The following is an 18,550-nucleotide window of genomic DNA, read 5'->3' on the forward strand; positions in this document are numbered from 1 at the left end:
TAGCCGTGCGCTTCGTGCGAGCTCGTGCTACTGTCGTTGGAGGTGGCTACGCAGCGTCGAGACAAGAGTTGTCCTTCCTGTCGTCGACGAATTGACGTGGCAGCTACTGTACTGGTACTATCGCATGACACAGAGCTGCCTCCGTATTTCATACTTTCATACAAAACACAAGACTGGTATGTTTAAAACATTATGATTTTTAATTAATTCATGCTAGTACAAAAACCGAGTACCTATTTAAAAAATAGAGCACCTTACGGGCTACGTTTAAAACACTGTTGGAAACAGACGTTTGAAACGACACAGAAGACCCCCACTCACAATGACATTCACTCACGCTGTCGTTTCGATGCCATGTGTTGCCATCCAATGGGGTTCGTAGCCGACACACCGGCTTTGAAAACCGGTTAGCGGAGGTGATCCAACGGCGGGTTTGCCAGGATATTTCCATTTTGGCCGCGGAGCGAGCACGAAGATGCCATTGAGTGGGGAAGTAGTCGCGCTCTCGGGGAAGTTCGAGACCATGACCCGGGCCGAAGCCACGAAGCGCATCCAGGCCGCGGGCGGCTCGGTCTCGTCCTCGGTGACCAAGGCGACGACGCTCCTCGTGACATCCGCGGGCGACGAGAGCAAGAAGTACAAGGACGCGGTCGCCGCCGGGATCAAGATCTGGATGGAAGATGCTCTTGTCGAGGCGCTGGACGGAAAGGCGGCGGCCTCGGCCTTGGAGGACCAGGTCGTTGCGCTCTCGGGGAAGCTCGCGACCATGACCCGGGCGGACGCGACCGCGCAAATCGTCGCGGCCGGCGGAACCGTGTCGTCGACGGTCACGAAGAAGACGTCGATTCTCGTCGCGGCGGACGGGACCGAAGGCAAGAAGACGCAGACCGCGGCCGCGCAAGGGGTGTTGATCTGGACCGAAGCGCAGCTCGTGGCCGCGCTCTCGGGCGCCGCGCCGGCATCCGTGGCCGTCAAGGACGAGTTTGAAGAAAAACCAGCGGCCAAGAAGAAGCGCGCGGCCAAGGACGAAGCGGCTCCGCCCGCAAAGAAGCCCAAGGCAGAGACCGTCAAGCCCGAGGCCGTCAAGGCAGAGACCAGTGACCCCCCGCCGGCGTTGGGCGAGCGCCGCGGCGCGCGTCGGCCCGACAAGCACTTGTCGACGCGCGAGAAGTTTGAGATTTTCGACGATTACTCGACCGACCTCATGCAGACCAACATTGGCCACAACAACAACAAGTTTTACATCATCCAGCTGCTCCAAGCGACGGCCGACTCGAGCTTCCACGTCTTTACGCGCTGGGGCCGTCTCGGCGAGGCCGGTCAACAGAACCTCAAGGGCTTTGGGCGCGACGTCGACAAGGCGATCGCGCTCTTTGAAAAGAAGTTTCGCGAGAAGACCAAGAACGACTGGCACCAGCGTCATGCGTTTGTCAAGCACGACCTGCAGTACCAGCTCGTCGAGCTCGACGCGTCCGAGACGGGCGACGGTATGTCACGCAACATGGTATCCTTTGTCGTCTTACAGAAAGGCGTGTGGTAGGTGGTGGCGACTCGGACGCAGCCATGGGCAAGCTATCGGCGGCGCAGATCGAGAAGGGTCAGGCCGTCCTTGCCCAACTCAAGACATCTCTGACGGGGAAGCCATCGTCCGCGCTCATCACGCAGCTCTCGGGACAGTACTACTCGCTCATTCCGACGCTGTCGGGGCGGCAACGACCGCCGCCGCTCAACACGCTCGCACTTGTTGAAGAAAAGGAAGCGCTCCTAGGTACGCTGTCACTGGCTGGTTGGTATCCTTCTCATGATGACAATGATGTAGACTTTTGGCTGCGCATGGGCTTTGATGACATGGAAGAGCAGACGCACTTGGCGCCGATCGAAGGGCTTATGGACCTGCCAAAGCCCGAAAACCTCGGTATTGCGGCCGCCGGTATTTGTCAAGCGAGCGCCGTCAAGCAGTGCCAAAGCCGGGGCCAACAGCTCGTGGCCTCGAACGCTGGTGCGCCGGTCAAACCCATGGACAAGGTGCGTCGTCGATATGCGATCGTGCGTGTCGGTGGCTCACTGACTTGGATTGAGCTAGGACCTCTATGGCTCGATCGTGCTGTACACGGGCAACTGGATCTACGCAGAGCTCAACAATGCCCTTCGGTATGCACCTCCTGCAAGTGATTTCTTATTTCATATACGATGGTGCAGATCGGAGAACCGGGCAGCAGTCAAGCGCTACTTCAAGTATTTGCGACTCTTTATGGAGGCGATGAACTACATGCCCAAAAAGTCGCAAGTGCTCTGGCGTGGGGTACAAACACGCAACTCTTGAGGATCGCGAAGGCTCATAATGACCACTGGTGTAGATCAGCGTCGACCTTTTCGACCAATACGAGGAAGGCAAGGTCATTACGTGGTGGGGCGTGAGCAGCACGACATCGGACGAGAACGTTGCCCGTGGCTTTATGAACAGTTGCGGTGGCAGCTGCACGCTCCTGAGCGTCCGGTGCACGACGGCGATGGACATTTCGGTGCTCTCCATGTACCCGAACGAAAAGGAGTGCCTTCTCGCGCCCGGCACGCAGTTCAAGGTCCTCAAGCGGGCGCGCAAAGGACGCATCGCCGAAATTGAAATCGAGGAAGTCGGCCGCTGCATTTAGCGCGGGCTATATACATGGATCTGTTTGTTGTCGAGCTCGGGTGTGGCGTTTTGGAGCCACGATCGTACCGAGGTGCTCTAGTGTATCCATACTTGATGAAGCTGGTCATTTCTCACAGCAGGGTTATTACTGTACCATGGATTAGTACACTGAATGGGGCGAAATGGAAGAGGCGGTCCAGACAAATTTGCCGCCAAGCTCTCGCATACCAGATGCGGAGGAGCTCCAGTAGCTATTATGGCACGATGCATAGTTCAACTTGCGTCCCGTGCAAATGTACCCGGACACACTCTCTCAAATAGTATAAAGGACAGTACCACACCACGCATGTAATGAATCCAACCATGCCAGTGTCCACCGCAGCGTTTGCGGCTGGTACAGTAATCGCCACTGTCTCGTGGTCATGTCAACGGATTTTTCGCGCTGGCTCGGCCGCACCTTTCTCAACACCACTCAAAAACTGATTTCTAGGACACTGGTTCTAGGACACCTCGACGGCGTCGCTCCAAGTCTCAAGGACAGCGACGAGCAGGTCGTACACTCCGACTTCAAGCCTTCTCCTTCATCGGACCCAGACCTTGATCATCGGCCTAGAAAGGGCGCCTTGGGTCCACACACCAAACAGATGTTGACAGACAGTTACTTTTCACATACATTCCGGTGTCCATCACCATCATTCTATATCCAGCCGTGTCCAACAGCCTCTGCCGCCGCCGCAATCGTGGACAGACAGCAACGTGTAATGCTTGGCACGTGAGCACTCGTGACGTTATAATTCCATTTGCCTCCTCCATGACGCACCTTGGGCCGCTCCTGCGCAAGAACTTGGCGCTCAAGCGCCGCCATCCGATAGCTGTCTTCTTCGAGATTGTGCTCCCGACGGTGTTTTTGATCCTCTTGTCGCTTCTTAAGTCGAATTTCGACAGCGGCGAGCCAATCAAGGTCACCAAGCCGGGATACGATGACCGTACGCTCTTTGACGGCCACAGCGCTCGGGAGCCGCCGGTGCAAGCGCTCCTCTACAACTGGTACAGCGAAGGCTCGGCCTATTCGTACTCATACGACACCACGCTGCTCTCGCAAGAATGCAAAAACCACCTTCTCCTCTCGGCACCGGCGCCGTCGCTTGCGTGTCGCCCGCCGCAGCTCGCGATCGTACCCGACACGGCGTTTACGCGCAAGTACTTTTTCGGTGCGCTCAAGCAGTGGTACCCGTCCGTGAAGGTCCCACTGGCGACGGACGGGTCGGTGACGCTGCCGGGTCTCTCGGACACGTCGGTGGTGTTTTTTCCTTCCGAGACGGCACTCGAAGCGTACATTCAAGGCAGCAACTACGGCAACCAGACCGACGCGAACGGGGCCGCGCTCAACGCCAACTCGTACGACCCGATCGTCGCCGCAGCCGTCGTGTTCTCGGACGCACCGACGGACGCGGCGATTGGGACGCCCGTGTCGCTCAACTACAACTTGCGTTTCCCCGTCAACAACTATGGCGACGGCGCGAGCGCTGTGCCGACGACGACGACCAGTTACGTGCCGTACCGGACGTTTGTGTCGTCGACGGCCCGCAACACGTACACGGAGCGCGGCTTCTTCACATTGCAGACGCTCGTCACGCGCTTTGCAACGTGTCGCCCTGACTGGCATGCGGCAAACCAGACGACGACGGGGCGATGCCAGCAGTCGGCCGCGGTGGGCCCGGCGTCCCTCGATGCCACCAACAAGGACGTGTGGGTGCATGCGCTCTCTAGCTTGCGCCAGAGCGGCAAACCCGTTGTAGCACAAGACTGGTCGTCGCTTCCGTCGACGACGACGGCGTCGCTGCTTGCGCCGCTGCGCTTGCAGCCGCAACCACACGTCCTCAGTGCCGGCTACGACATGCCGGGGCGCGGCATCACGGAGCAGTGGTTCCTCGGCGGCGACCGGTCGACGATGCCGATGTTTCTGCCCGTGACATTCCTCCTCTTTTCGGTGCTCGTGTTTGGCCGCCTCGTGACGAGCTTGGTGCTCGAGAAGGAGACGCGCGCCAAATCGTACATGCAGGCGCTCGGGCTTTCGCCGACGGCGCTCGTCGTGTCGTGGTACATGACATACGGCGTCGTGCTCTTCCTCGGTGCGCTGCTCCAGATGGGCGTCGGGTGCTGGACGCTTTTCACGTTTTCAAGTCCTCTCGTGCTCCTCTTGCTCTACGTCTGCTTTGGGCTCGCGTGCATTGCGTTTGGCTACTTTCTCTCGAGCCTCTTTGCGTCGGCGAAAACCGGCGCCAACATCGCGCAGCTCGTCTTTCTGCTCTGCGCCGGTGTCTCGCTCGCGTTCAACGACAATTCGTCGGCGACTATCAAGGCGGTGGCGTCGCTCTTGCCGCCGACGGCCTTTACGTTCTCGATGCAAGTGATCATGCAGGCCGAGTACATTGCCACCGGCATCTCGCTCGGTGCGATCGGGAGCTTTGAACACCGGCAATACTCGCTCCGCACTGGCTTTTGCATGCTGCTGGCCGACTTTGTGCTTTTCACGCTGCTTGGTGCGTACGTCGAGCAGCTCAACGACGGACACCCATGGAACTTTCCCATCACAAAGCGCTACTGGACGTCGGCGGCCACGGGCGCGACGGCGTCGCATACCAAGACGACGACCGCGAACCGTAACATGGAAGCCGTCGACGCACAGCTGCAGGCGCAAGAAGCCGACGGCCGTGCGCTTCAAGTGCTCGGTCTCCGCAAGGCGTTTGGCAAAGGCAAAGTCGCGGTCGACGACCTCCATATGGCCATGTACGAAGGGCAGATCACGTGTCTTCTCGGCCACAACGGTGCCGGCAAGACGACGACGATCTCGATGCTCACGGGCATGCTGCGCCCGACGTCTGGGTCGGCGTCGTTCCGGCACTTGGACTTGGGTAACGATCTCGCCGCACTCCGCAAGTACCTGGGTGTCTGCCCGCAGCACGACATTCTGTACGACGACCTTACCGTCCGTGAGCACCTGTCGTTCTACGCCAGCATCAAGGGGCACTTCGACATGGCGGTCGTCGACGCCATGCTGGACGACGTCGGTCTCACAGACAAGGCCCACGTCCAGGCGAGCGCACTCTCGGGCGGCATGAAGCGCAAGCTCTCGGTCGGCATCGCGCTCATCGGCGGGAGTGCGCTCGTCTTCCTCGATGAGCCGTCGTCGGGTATGGATCCGTACAGTCGCCGGAGCATGTGGGACCTTCTTCTGCGCAACCGAGCGGGGCGTGTCATGATCCTCACGACGCACTACATGGAAGAAGCCGACGTCCTCGGCGACCGCATCGCCATCATGGCCGACGGCGCGCTCCGGTGCGTCGGCTCGTCGCTGTTTTTGAAAAACCGGTTCGGTGCTGGCTACACGCTGACGCTTGTCAAGGCCCACGCTGACGTCGACATTTCGGATCTCGAGCATCTTGTGCATGCGTTTGTGCCGTCGGCGACGCTGCACTCGAACGTCGCGGCTGAAGTCGCGTTCCAGCTGCCAACGGACCATGCGTCGGCGTTTCCCGGTCTCTTCCGCGCCCTCGACACGCAGATGGCAGACGTCGGTGTCACCTCGTACGGTGTCTCGGTCACGACGCTCGAAGATGTCTTTATCAACGTCACGACTGCGACAGCAACGACCGGCGATATCGTCGTGCCGATTCTCGAAGACTCGGGCGTGCCGTCCGATCGCGAGACCGCACCGACCGTGGTGGCGGGCCGCCGGAGCCAAGTCATGGCCCTTCTCAAGAAGCGCTTTCACGTGGCCAAGCGGGACAAGAAGGCACTGTTCATCGCGGTTCTGCTCCCGGCACTCCTCCTCGCGACTGGGTTTGGGACCATGAAGCTGATCTATGCCAGTACGTTGGAAGCTGCCGAGCCGCGCCTTCCGCTATTGACGACCGAGTACCCGGTGCGGGCCGCGCCGTACTACTGTCTCTCAGACGTCAACAGCGGCTGCACGCGCGTCTTTAGTAGCTTCTCGGGCGCTACGACAAAGCGCGTTTCGACCTTTTCGACGCCGCTTTTTTCGTCGTCGAGCCCCGACGTCTTTAGTGTGACGTACTCGCCGCCGTCGTTCAATGTCTCGAGCGTCAACGCCACCGTGCTCCGATTCGCGCAGGCGCTGCTCGACGGAACCGCGATGCAAGCGCAAATGGGTGCGTACATCGTCACCGCCGACACGAACGTGTTTAGTTACAGCATCTTTGCCAACTCGAGTGGCGACCACGCGTCCGCGATCTACAAGGTGCAGATGGACCAAGCGCTGCTTCGGTCGCTCGCTGGTACCAACGACATTTCGCTTACCGTGGCCTCGTACCCGCTGCCGGCGTCGCGCACCGAGGCGGCGCGACGGAAGGCACACAAGGCTCAGTGGGGCCAAACAATCGGGTTCACGGCCAACCTCTTCTTCCTCACTGCTTTTGCTGTCTTTCCGGGCGCCGCCATGACGTTCCTCGTCAAGGAGAAGCAGCTCACGGCCAAGCACCAGCAGCTCGTGTCCGGCGTCAAGGTGCATTTGTTCTGGGCCGCCAACTATGTCTGGGACCTCGGTTCGTACCTCGTGCTCTTCGTCTTGGCGCTCGCGATGATCCAGGCGTTTGGTGTCACGGCCTTTCAAAACTCGGCGTCGACCGTCGCCCACGCGTTTACCGCCGTCGTCGTCATCTTTGGTCTCCTCGGCTTCGCGCTCGTGCCGCTCACGTACCTCGTGTCGTTTCTGCTGCAAGAGCACGCGTCGGCGCAGAACACTGCGATTCTCTTCCACTTGGCGACCGGTCTCATCCTCTTTATCGTGCACTTGCTCATGAAGACCATGTTGGACACAGACCTCTCGCCGGGCTTTTGTCTCTTCCCGCTCTTTGCCGCCGGCCACGCCCTCGACAAGATCTCGACCGCCAAGAACGTCACGGCCGTCGCCGCCGACGGCTCGCCGACGCTTGTTCGCGCCGAGGCCTTTGACAGCGCCGTTGCGGGCAACGACATGCTGTATCTGGCGGCGACTGCAGTCATCTTTACCATCCTCGTCCTCGTTGTCGAGTATGTCTCGACCAAGTCGCTGCACAAGAAGAACGCGTCGGCGAAAGCAGCCGTGACGACACCGGTGCTCAACGTCGACGTCCAGGCGGAACACGACCGCATCGGTGCACTTGCGTCCAACAAGGCGTCGATCGACGCCCACGCGGTGGTCACCCACGGCCTCCAAAAGTCTACTCGAACGGATTCCTTGCCGTCCAAGACCTCTCGGTGGGCCTGCCGAAGGGCGAGTGCTTTGGGTTCCTCGGTATCAACGGCGCCGGCAAGTCGACGACGCTCAAGATGCTCATGGGCCAAGTCGCACCGTCGGCCGGCGCCGCGTACCTCGCTGGCTACGACGTCTACAGCCAGCAAACCGAGTCGCGCAGCCTCGTCGGCTACTGCCCGCAGTTCGATGCGCTCTTTGACACGATGACGGTCCGCGAACACTTGGAGCTCTACGCGGCGCTTCGGGGTCTTGACGTCGCCAGTGCATCGACCGCCGTCACGTCGCTTTTGCACAAGCTGCATCTGCAGCCGTTTGAGCACGTGCTTGCGGGCGACCTCAGCGGCGGCAACAAGCGCAAGACGTCGGTCGCGATCGCGATGATCGGGTCGCCGCCCATCATCATCCTCGACGAGCCGTCGACGGGCATGGACCCGGTCTCGCGCCGCTTCATGTGGGAGCTCATCTCGGACATTTCGACGACGCAGCGCGAGTCGACGGTGATTCTGACGACCCATTCGATGGAGGAGTGCGAAGCCTTGTGCTCGCGCGTCGGCATCATGGTCAGCGGCCAGCTCGAGTGCCTCGGAAGCATCCAGCACCTCAAGCACCGGTTCGGGAACGGCCTCGTTCTCGACATCAAGCAGCACTTGCCGACGGCATCGGAGGTCGAAATGCTTGTCAACACGTTGCCGCCGTCGCTCTCGTGGGCCGACGTCGAAGCCGCGTGCACCCGCCTCAAGCAGCCCCACCGCATGGCATTTGTTGACCACGACCACGACACGGGCCGGCTCGTTGCGCTCGCGCTCGAGGCTGACGGCGCGATCGGCGCCGAGACGTTTGCCAGCTGGTGGCTCGTCGAGGACCAGCACGACGCGCTTCTCGCCCAGCTCGCAAGTGTCCACGGTCGCTTTAGCGTGCTGAGCCGCCAAGGCACGTTCGCCCGCATCCAAGTGCACGTGAGCCTCGCGCAGATCTTCGGGGTCATCGAAGACGCCAAGGCCACGCTGCGCGTCGCCGAGTACAGCGTCGCGCAGACGTCGCTCGAGACGATCTTCAACCAGTTTGCGAGCAAGCAAAAGAAGGAGGACGACCGCGTGCTGACCAAGAAGGGGTGTTGCCGCCGCCGCCGCAAGACGCCTGGCGTGACCAGCAACTACGTCGCCGTCACGGGCCCGTAGCAGCGTTAGAGCACATGTATATTGATAATCGATATCGTTCATTTCAAAAGCGTATTGCCGCCTTTCGCACCTACTAGTACCAATGGTTGAAAAGATCCACGGTACAAATGTAGCTCCAATGAGACACAGGCCGCGGCCCTGTATGTTTGGAGTCCGCGGCGACCATGTCCGATGCACGCAAGGTAATTGCAAGGTAATTGCATGCATGGGTCGACTACCTCAAAGGTTGACGGCAGGTGTTGTCGACCTCCACTAAGATCTTGGATTTCGCATTGGCTCGGATACAATTTCAGCCAATCAAACAACGCCATCGTACAAAGCCAGCCAATCACAAGTGACCATTGCATATCTCGTCCGGTGAGCTGTCCGATGGCCACGGCGCCAATGGCGGTCGTCTTCTCGAGCGACTACGCCCGGGCGATCTCGCGCCTGCCGGTGCACCCGCAGCGCGAGGTCATGACCTTCTCGCTGCTGCAGCACCTGCGCCTCCTCGATCGCCTCCACGTCGTGGCGCCGACGCCCGCCACGGACGCCGATCTCGCCCGCTTCCACGCGCCACGGTACATTGCGGCGCTCCAGAATGCGCCGACGCTCTCACTCGACGAGCAGCTCGAGTTTAGCCTCACGGACGACGCATGCGCTTTCGATGGCCTCGAGCGCTATTGCGCCTACGTGGCGGGCGGTTCCATCACGGCAGCGACGCTCTTGACGCTAAGCTCGCCCGCCCGTCCGGTCGATGTCGCCGTGCACTGGGGCGGCGGCCGACACCACGCCAAGAAAGCATCCGCCAGCGGCTTTTGCTACGTCAACGACGTTGTGCTTGCCGTCGACGTCCTCCTCCGGTCGTCACCGTCGGCCAAAGTACTCGTGCTCGATATCGACGTTCACCACGGCGACGGCGTCGAAGAGGCCTACTACTACAGCGCGCGCGTCTTTACCATGTCGTTCCACAAGTACGCCCGCGGCTTCTTTCCCAACTCGGGTGCGCCGAGCCGCATCGGCGCAGGTCCTGGCAAACACACGAATCTCAACGTACCGCTTGCCGACGGGATCACGAACGAGCAGTTTCTCGAAGTGTTTGAGCTCTTGACGGCGACGGCCGCCGACGTCTTTGCACCGACGCACCTTGTGCTCGTGTGCGGTGTCGACACCCTTGGAAGGTACAGCCATGATGCTTTCTACGCTGGTTGGTATCGTATGTATGTAGTGATCCGTTGGGCACGTTCAACCTCACGGCCGAGGGGATTGGTTGGTGTGTGCAAGTCGTGCAAGAGCTCGAGCTGCCGCTCTTGGTCCTCGGCGGCGGCGGCTACCATGTACCGGATGCCGCCCGAACGTTTGCGCACGTGACGGCGACGCTGCTCGGTGTCGAAGAGAACTTGCCAACGACGATTCCGGAGCACGAGTACTTTGACAAGTACGTACATTTCGACGGTGTTGTGGTGCAAGGGCGGCGGGAGCGTAGGTATGGACCGTATTTTACGCTGCCAACACGGCCCAACATCGGTCGCGTGAACGCCAACACGATTGCGTCACTCGAAGCGACGTGCGCAACCGCGTTGCAGCACCTCGAGCGCGCCAGAGCTGCCTTGTCGTCGCGCAGCATAGCCCACCGGCGGCGGGATAGCTCCTAGCAATTTGTTTCGAGTTTTGTGTTGCACAATGTACCGACACACCAGAGAGATCGATTCATATAGCTAATTGTAGGACACTTTGTTTTGTAGTAGTAGACATTGAATGTGGTATTCTATCCCAGCTGCAATACGCTGGCATGGTCGGATCGAACAATCAACAAGATTTGCAGCTGCTTCTGGAGCCTCTTCGGGTCCACGACGTGTTGCTAGTTGCAGCAAGGTCCTCCACGGAAACAAATGACTTCCTCGCGACATCCTCGCTACTAGTACTACATCCATTGACTACCCACTGACTACCGACTGACTATCGACTAACTATCAACTACCTCGCGACTAACTATCGACTAACTACCTCGAGACGGATAAACTCCGTCCAACAACGCATGCATGCATTATCCATCTATGCTCTCGTCTCGTCGTCTTCGGCGTAGTGGTCGTTAAAGTTGAGGTCGAGCATGAGATGCTGCAAGTGGGGCGCCGACCCCGTCTTGAACATGGTGCGCAGAATCAGCAGCAAATAGTGGTGGCCCAATGAAAACTTGGCCGCAAGCGCCGTCAAGACGTCGGTGGCCGATGCATCTAGACACAAAAGTTGTCATATTCTCCATCGCCGCGTGGACGCACCGGACGATCGCTCGAGGTCGCGCAAACACTCGTCAAAGTGTACGACATAGTTGACCACGTGGTGCAGCAGCGATACAATGTACTTGTGGATCGAAAGCTGGTTGCTGCCGAGGAAGCAGCGCTCAAGCATGCGCTGCAAGCAGCTATCGATCGCATCGCTCATCTACAGTCCCATGAGACACGCCCATCGCTCTCAAGACGACTTCAGAGACGCGGCTTGCACTCGTCACGGCGGCTTTGACAGCCTCCCAGTGCTCTTCCGACGTCTACCAACATGGCAGTAAGACGAGCAATCCACGACTAGATTGTCCTACCGCGCGGGCTGCATACCCGTGAATGCTCTCCACAAAATGGAGCATCTCGGCCAGGCGCAACACGTGCACGTGCAGCTCTTGCGTGGCCCTATCCAGAGATATTTCATCATCATCTCGTTCGACAACAGGATGCGCACATGAAATAGCCCACACGGTGTCGCAGTTGGTGCTTGAACTGGTCAACTATGGTGATCACTTGATACGTTGATACTAAAAAGGTACCTGCACGACGTAGCGCTCGACGCCTTGGAGCTAGCAAGCCATCAAGAAGATGAGACTGACGAAGCATGCGTCCTCCGATCTCTACCTGGAGAAAGAAGACACCGAGGACCGAGTACTTTCGGATCGTCTCCTCCCGAAAGATGAGGTGCAGCGGCGACGGCGGCGCATAGCAAAACTCCATTTGCTCGAACCACGTGATGGACGGCACGGCGCTGACGTCGGTGGTCGGGACGACCTGCAGCGAGAGCTCGTCGAGGCAGGCGTCGACTCGATAGTTGTCCTAGGATATGTCGATGCGATTTTTGAGATTTCTGGCCAATTTGATGTGGGATAATGAACGGTCGTACGGGTGCATGGAGAAAGGTCTCTTGCAGCAGCAGGTTGAGCGTATACGGCTCGAGCCAGCGCGATCGGTGCACGTTGGAAAATAAATGCTTGAAAAGTCGTGACGTCAAGTGGATCGAAGCGTCGGCCTGCTGCTGCAGCACAAACCAGCGCAGAGTGTCGAGGTGCGCGATGAGATTGTACTCGGACACAAACTGCCGCGCAAACGTGTGTCCGAGGTCCAAGCACTAGACGACGACAAGTTGTCCACATCATAACGAATCGAAACCAAGTATACGTGACGGTGCAGCGGTAGCACGATGCGCTCGTGCAAGATCGCTTCAAAGCAAATGGGTGGGACTAGGCACATGAGAGCTGTCATTGGTTGGCCGATGTACGTACGGGAGGGTGCGAACTGCGCTTGCCAAGGGTCCTCGCGTGCGTCGACGGGAGGCTGACGAGGTAAGAAGCTACTTGGCATGCCTATACATCGTAAGACGACAGCGCGGATTCCGACCTCGTACAGGCGGTCGTCGTGTGATGCAAAAGCGCCTCGCCGAGCGTCGACTGCACCGGTGCCTGCGTCGGCGTCGATGGTTCCGTCGCGCTGGTCCTTGCACCGGCAACGACGGCAACGACGGCGGCGGAGCGTGCAGCGTGCTCGAGAGGCGAGCGTACGCGTGCGTTTCGACCAAAAGACCGACGACCGACGTCAGAAAATCGGGCGGCGCGACGTCCGTCGTCGGTGCTGCGCCGATCGACGCGAGCAAAAGGGTCTCGAACGCCGACGTCGTGGTCGACGTGAGCGCAACGTCGGCGGGCAACGGGCGACCGCGGACGTAGTCGTAGAGCGCACGCACGTACGGTCGCAGCGTCGACTCGAACACGGTCAAAAGCAGTGCATACGGGCGCGGTAGACCCAGGACCGAGTACTGTTCGAGGAGCCGCGCGATCCCATTGAGGAGCGCGGCGGTAACATCCGGTAACATCGGCGTCGCTTGGCCCAACGCCTCGGTGAGAAGTGTCGACGTCCACTCAAAGAGCCAGCGGAGCTCTTCCAGCGATGCGTCGTGGGCGGTCAGCGTCGCCAGCAACGTCGGCGACGTGTCATTGGCTTGGTAGAAGACGAGCGCGCGCCGAAACGAGCGTACCCACTGCTGCAGCGCATGCCCAAAGCCTTGCAGCGTCGAGCAGCCATCGAGGCGCGTCAAATGTATCCCGAGACCATCGAGAAAGCGCAAGGACGACGCCGCCGAAGCGAACCGGAGCAGCAGATTGTGCAAGCTGCTTGGCGTCAGATGCGAGACGGCGAGCGTACGGCCGACGGCGCTGAGCTCAAACTGGACGAGCTGCATATCTGCCCAGAACCCTTGGCGGGCAATGTAGGGACATGTAGAAGGCAGCGTCCAAGAGTGCGAATACGTCGTGGACGGCACACCGAGAAGCGCGGCGATCGCATCGGCGACGAGGTCCGCTTCGGAAACAACCGTCTGAGCAAGTGCGGGGAGTTTAAGTTGGTGCAGAGTCTCGCGGTATTGCTGGTAAAAGAGCCAGGGTTTGTGGACGCCGTACGTCTCGGGCGTGGGGACGGGTGGTTCCGGTGGCGTGAGCTCTGGAACCTCATTGCTCGTCGCTCGGGCGCTAGAAGCATCGTGAAGTGGCGACGACGCGACCGGCAGGTTGAGGCGCTTGATCGGTGCGGGCTGCGTCGGCGCAGATGATGGAAGATCGTCGTTGGACCACGCACTCTCGTCGTCGTCGTCGTCGCTGTGCTGGAACCAGTCGTCCTCCAACGTCAGTTGCTTGAGATCCTCGACGAGCGCGCGCGTGGCTTCTTTGGCGCGAGCGCGTGCCTGGTCGGCCATTGTCCGTCGGGATGCGCCGCCGACCCGAATCGCTTCAATGTCATCGAGGTCGGCCTCAGTGAGCGCGGTGGGTGCGGTCGCGAGGTGCAAGAGCACCGCCGTGATCTCGGGCGAGATCTGCAGACCCATCTTTGCGTCGCTCGAGCCAAAGAGGACGTCGGCGAGCCGCTCGGCGTGGCGGTCGCGGTGGTGGAACTGGAGCGTCTCGATGAGACCCCATGCTCGCTGCTTGACCTGGCTCGGGTTCACGTCCAGGTAGCTGTGGGCATGGAGGCTACGGATGTAGTGGTCCACGAGGAGCTCGTCAACGTCGGCGCTCGTCGCATCCAGGCGACAAACCAGCGCGCGGACGTCGGTCCGCCACTCGGCGGTCCATCTCGGCGTTGCCATGATGGTGGCTTGCGGTAATCCGGATGCAAACCCACATTATCCGGAAGATTTGGGCCAAACGCCATTTATCCCACCGAACCATGTTTGTCCCGACGGTTTTTCCGTTTATCCCAAATGTGTGCTGGCAGCATGGTGTCACTCGAGGACATGGGCGGCAGCGGACGAGATAGTACCTCAAGAAGACACACGAGTAACGAGTAGGGATTATTACAGGGTCACAGCAAACGCTTTACTTGACGGGGGCATACTGAGCCTGCTTCTTCTTGTCCATGTAGCGCTTCAAGAAGCCAAGCGTCGCGACGAGGACGACGGCAAGGATGAGGAAGAACCAGAGGAAGCTGAACCCGCCATCGGCGTCGGTATCGCCCGTGAGCGCGTGGCCACCGTTGGTGTTGGTCACGATCGGCGCCGGCGTCGCGATCGGGCGCGGCGTGCCGACGGCCGCAATCACCTCTTCCGGCGTCGCATGCAGATTGAACGAGTTGACATAGTTGGTTTCGGCCTTGGTCGCCGTCGCCTTGTCGCTGGTCGCGTTGAGCGTCGCCGGCACGTCGTGGACGTAGGCGACGGTGCCGGAGCCCGTGACCGTCGTCGTGAGCGTGCTCAAGACGTCGACAAGCGCACCGCCGATGCCGCCGAGCGTGACGTCCGTGTTGTCGCAGACGATGGCGCCGGCGTAAACGTTGCCCGAGCCCGTGCTCGTGATCGTGTGGTTGCCACAGACGCCCGTGGGAAGGAAGTTGATGCTACCCGCCCCCGAGATCGTCGATGCGACCGTCGGCGCGTCGAAGCGGTTGCCCTTGTAGAAGGCGCTGCCCGAGCCAGCGATCTTGGTCGTGAGGACACCGGGAAGCAGCTCGGACGTCGTCTCGAACGCAATCGCGCCACTGCCGCGGTGGTTGACGTTGACCGCCTGCGCGACGAAGCGACCGGTGGTCCACTGAATGTCGCCCGACCCCGAGGCCTCAATGTTGGCGTAGCGCAAGAGAAGTTCGTCCGTCGAGACGAGCAAGCTACCAGCGCCCGACGCCGCGAGCGTGACGTCTTCGGTCGTGAAGAGGACACCGGGCTCGACGATGCAGTCGCCGGCACCGGCGCACTCGATAGTGTTGAAGAGGCCCGGCGGCGCTTGCACCTGCGTGATGAACTCGAGCTCCGGCGACGCCGTAAAGCCCGGCGTCGACACGGTCAGCGTCGGCGTGCTCACGTCCGTGGCGAGGAGCATCGCGTCCAGCGCCGCCTGCGAGCTCGTCGTCGTCGTGATGCGGAGCGACTTGGCGTCCGACGAGACGGACACGAAGCCGTTGCCGGGCAGCTTGAGCTTGAGGCCCGAGAGCGCGGTCGAGTCCAAGGTCCACGTGTGGGTCACAGTCGTGTTGGCAGCCATCGTCGTCGGCGAGGTCAAGGTCAATTCGAGAATGACCCAGTCACTTCCTGCACCCATCGACCGGATACGAGCGAATCATCCGGATACGATGAATCGTGGCTTTTTCGCAGCGCGTCGCAGCTCCCGATCACCTCGCATCGGCAAGTCGCCATCGTCCTAAACGTCTAGAGTCATAGTACTCGAAGAAGATACACATATAAACCCTAATCTACGATACAGTCATCGACGCATCCCTCGCATGCTTAAAAAACGTCTTCTCCCCATAGATGGCAGAAAGGTAGTCGGCAGTGCCTGCGCAGCCGGTCCGCCACGATGTGCAACCGTCGTGTCCTTGAAGCTCTTCTGGCCATGGAGCCAGTTTGCTATTCAAGCTTGGCCCACGAGAGAGCACCCCGCGTCCATGACCATGACGAGGCTGCAGGGATAGGGCTCATCTCGTTGGCCGCAGCCATGACCGCACGTTCGGGTTTCGTACTAGTGTATAGTTAGTACACTGCACAAACGCCCGACGTTATTGACAGCACTGGCACTCGTTGGCGACCTAGTGACCGTCTGGCCTTGCTTTCTTGTGCTCGTCAAGATCAACGCGAATGTTTCAACGAAAACGAGTGCACGTTCGATGCTCCCGAACACGCGGACTGTCTGTTGTAGCGTCCGTGACATGTCGTGGCCATTTGCAAAACTACTACAACCTGTACTAGTACGCCACAACTCCCGAGCACTCTAGCCTTGCATGCCGAATACCGGTAATATCGTCATGTACGTGGACACTGCCCGAGAGATCGATTATCGCTGCTAATCGAGGGTTTTCTGTAGGTGAAAATGGCCACGCGCTATGCAAGCCACAATACGTGGACACTGCCCGAGAGTATGCGCGGGTGGAGGGCGTCGCGATCAAACGCATGCTAGTAGACGCGCTGGCATCGCTGGCTGCCTCCAAGAGTCGAGTGGAACATGGTGGAAGCATGTCTAGGACACTCGTCTCCTCCATCTCCACGATCTCGTTTAGAGGCAAAGTGAGACAGGCGGCCAATCAAATCCAAGCGTATCTTTCAATACGCCAATCAGATCCAAGCATAGATCCAGGCCACACATAGCTCGAGCACCGCTGCGACCACGTCATATGCACGTACCAGTGTCAAGCGGTCCACAACAGTACATGTATTCGCTCGCTACAATATGCATCCATTCTATCCCCTCTCTCTCTCTCGTCCGTATTCTCTGCTTGGAAGAAGTGCAACTGCATGCATGGAGTCGAGTGACACACCAAAAGATCTATTTGCCTGACCGCCGTGGTGTTGACTCGATACGCTTACGACGAGTCCTTCCGGATCGTCGGGTCCTTGTGCTCGTCGTAATCGCGCGACTCGTAGTCGACGTGGACGAACGCCCGCTCGACGGCGTCGAGCTCTTCGACCTTCTTCTGGAGCGCGAGACTGATGTCGTGCGCGTCGCCGACCGTCATCGACTTGGGCATGATGACTTCGAGCTCCACCTACCGCAGGAAACGTCGGTCACGTCTCGAAAATGATGATAAGTACCAAAAAATTGTTGCCAAAATGGTACGCGCGGACAATGTCCGACTGCATGTCGGGGTGGTGCGTGTCGGCAATGCCGTCGATGCGCGCAATGAAATCCTCGTCAGCCTCTACAAGACGCGTTCAATAATACCATGGAAAACACAGCAGTACAAAACGACATACGAATGCCAACGAGCCGGTCGACCTGCTCCTTGCCCGTCTCGAGCCAGCTCCACGTAATGTAGATCGAGATGCAAATGGCGCCGATCGGGTCGAGGTACCACATCTCAACGTTGTAGTGCGCAATCATCGACGTCGTGACGGCGACGGCGTTGCTAAAGACATCGTTGCGGTGGTCCTACGAGAGGATAAGAACGATCGACACGCGTAGAGGTACAGTCTACCTGGGCGAGCGCCGCGGCCGACGGCGAAACGTGCGCGATTTGCGCGCAGAGGAACCAAAGGATGAGCTTGACCACGATTGCAATCGCCAGCACCGCAATCGTCAAAATGGACATGTCGAGCTCCGGGAGGTGGCCGTTGAAGCCTTCAATGAGCGTCGCAATCGACTTTTGCACTACTTCGAGCGCTAATATGATCCAGATCAGCACGGCGAATGCAAAAGAGGGATGGTACGTACAGGCCATGCCCATGAGCGTAGCCGAGACAACGACGGCGATCGGCTCGAGGCGGCGGCGGCCCGCCGGGTAGTCGGGGCTCGGCGTGTGCATGTAGCGGTCCGTAAACCAAAAGAGGCCTTGGGACGTCAGATCGAGAATCGAGTCGACGAGCGACGAGAGCACGGCGAGCGAGCCACTGACGACGGCCGCGTACGTCTTGGCGATCGCGAGGATGATGTTGATGACGATGGACGCCGAGATGGCCAGCTGCACGCGCTGCGACGTGGCCTGCGGGAGGCAGCGGACCTCGTTGGCGTCTTGCTGGTGCAGCAGAGAGTGGGCGACGGCCGACCGCGCCGGGCGGTCCTGCTTGATGTCGAGCGCAACGGACCCGTACTCGCTCAGCGTCATGGCTCTTCGAAATGGCAACTGGACCCACTCAAACTGGAATTCGTTACGACGGAAATAGTGTTAGATTGCTCAATCGGGGTGGAAAGGACCGCTGCGTCAACATCACGACGTCGTGTCCTGTCGCCCTCGCACAAATACACGGTACCGGCGCGTCAATGGCGCGTCGTTGTTG

General features: G+C 59.6%; 5 protein-coding genes across 5 annotated transcripts; 2 read left to right on the forward strand and 3 right to left on the reverse strand.

Moving 5' to 3' along the window:
• Positions 1 to 3,443: 3,443 nt before the first annotated feature.
• Positions 3,444 to 9,067, forward strand: SPRG_12483 (hypothetical protein; the record flags this gene model as incomplete). Its single annotated transcript, XM_012352396.1, has 2 exons — positions 3,444 to 7,788; positions 7,854 to 9,067. The coding sequence occupies 2 exons, from the start codon at positions 3,444 to 3,446 to the stop codon at positions 9,065 to 9,067; spliced, it is 5,559 nt and encodes a 1,852-aa protein (XP_012207786.1).
• Positions 9,068 to 9,436: 369 nt separating this feature from the next.
• On the forward strand, positions 9,437 to 10,776 carry SPRG_12484 (hypothetical protein; the record flags this gene model as incomplete). The annotated part of the gene is made up of 3 exons (XM_012352397.1): positions 9,437 to 10,227; positions 10,275 to 10,484; positions 10,533 to 10,776. 3 exons carry the CDS (start codon positions 9,437 to 9,439, stop codon positions 10,699 to 10,701), a joined length of 1,170 nt encoding a protein of 389 aa, XP_012207787.1. The 3' UTR covers positions 10,702 to 10,776.
• A 325-nt stretch (positions 10,777 to 11,101) lies between these two features.
• Positions 11,102 to 14,440, reverse strand: SPRG_12485 (hypothetical protein; the record flags this gene model as incomplete). Its single annotated transcript, XM_012352398.1, has 12 exons — positions 11,102 to 11,280; positions 11,326 to 11,488; positions 11,529 to 11,591; positions 11,640 to 11,727; positions 11,777 to 11,814; positions 11,862 to 11,891; positions 11,947 to 12,141; positions 12,209 to 12,433; positions 12,484 to 12,545; positions 12,584 to 12,655; positions 12,710 to 12,764; positions 12,806 to 14,440. The coding sequence occupies 12 exons, from the start codon at positions 14,438 to 14,440 to the stop codon at positions 11,102 to 11,104; spliced, it is 2,805 nt and encodes a 934-aa protein (XP_012207788.1).
• A 185-nt stretch (positions 14,441 to 14,625) lies between these two features.
• On the reverse strand, positions 14,626 to 15,845 carry SPRG_12486 (hypothetical protein). Its single transcript, XM_012352399.1, has one exon. The coding sequence runs from the start codon at positions 15,825 to 15,827 to the stop codon at positions 14,670 to 14,672; it is 1,158 nt and encodes a 385-aa protein (XP_012207789.1). The 5' UTR covers positions 15,828 to 15,845; the 3' UTR covers positions 14,626 to 14,669.
• A 1,231-nt stretch (positions 15,846 to 17,076) lies between these two features.
• SPRG_12487 (hypothetical protein) lies at positions 17,077 to 18,390 on the reverse strand. Its single transcript, XM_012352400.1, has 5 exons — positions 17,988 to 18,390; positions 17,752 to 17,936; positions 17,531 to 17,705; positions 17,369 to 17,475; positions 17,077 to 17,322 (listed from the first exon to the last, which is right to left on the reverse strand). Exons 1-5 carry the CDS (start codon positions 18,376 to 18,378, stop codon positions 17,140 to 17,142), a joined length of 1,041 nt encoding a protein of 346 aa, XP_012207790.1. The 5' UTR covers positions 18,379 to 18,390; the 3' UTR covers positions 17,077 to 17,139.
• Between the last annotated feature and the right edge of the window lie 160 nt (positions 18,391 to 18,550).

The sequence above is a fragment of the Saprolegnia parasitica genome (assembly GCF_000151545.1).
Source record: "Saprolegnia parasitica CBS 223.65 unplaced genomic scaffold supercont2.98, whole genome shotgun sequence".
Lineage (NCBI taxonomy): Eukaryota > Oomycota > Saprolegniomycetes > Saprolegniales > Saprolegniaceae > Saprolegnia > Saprolegnia parasitica.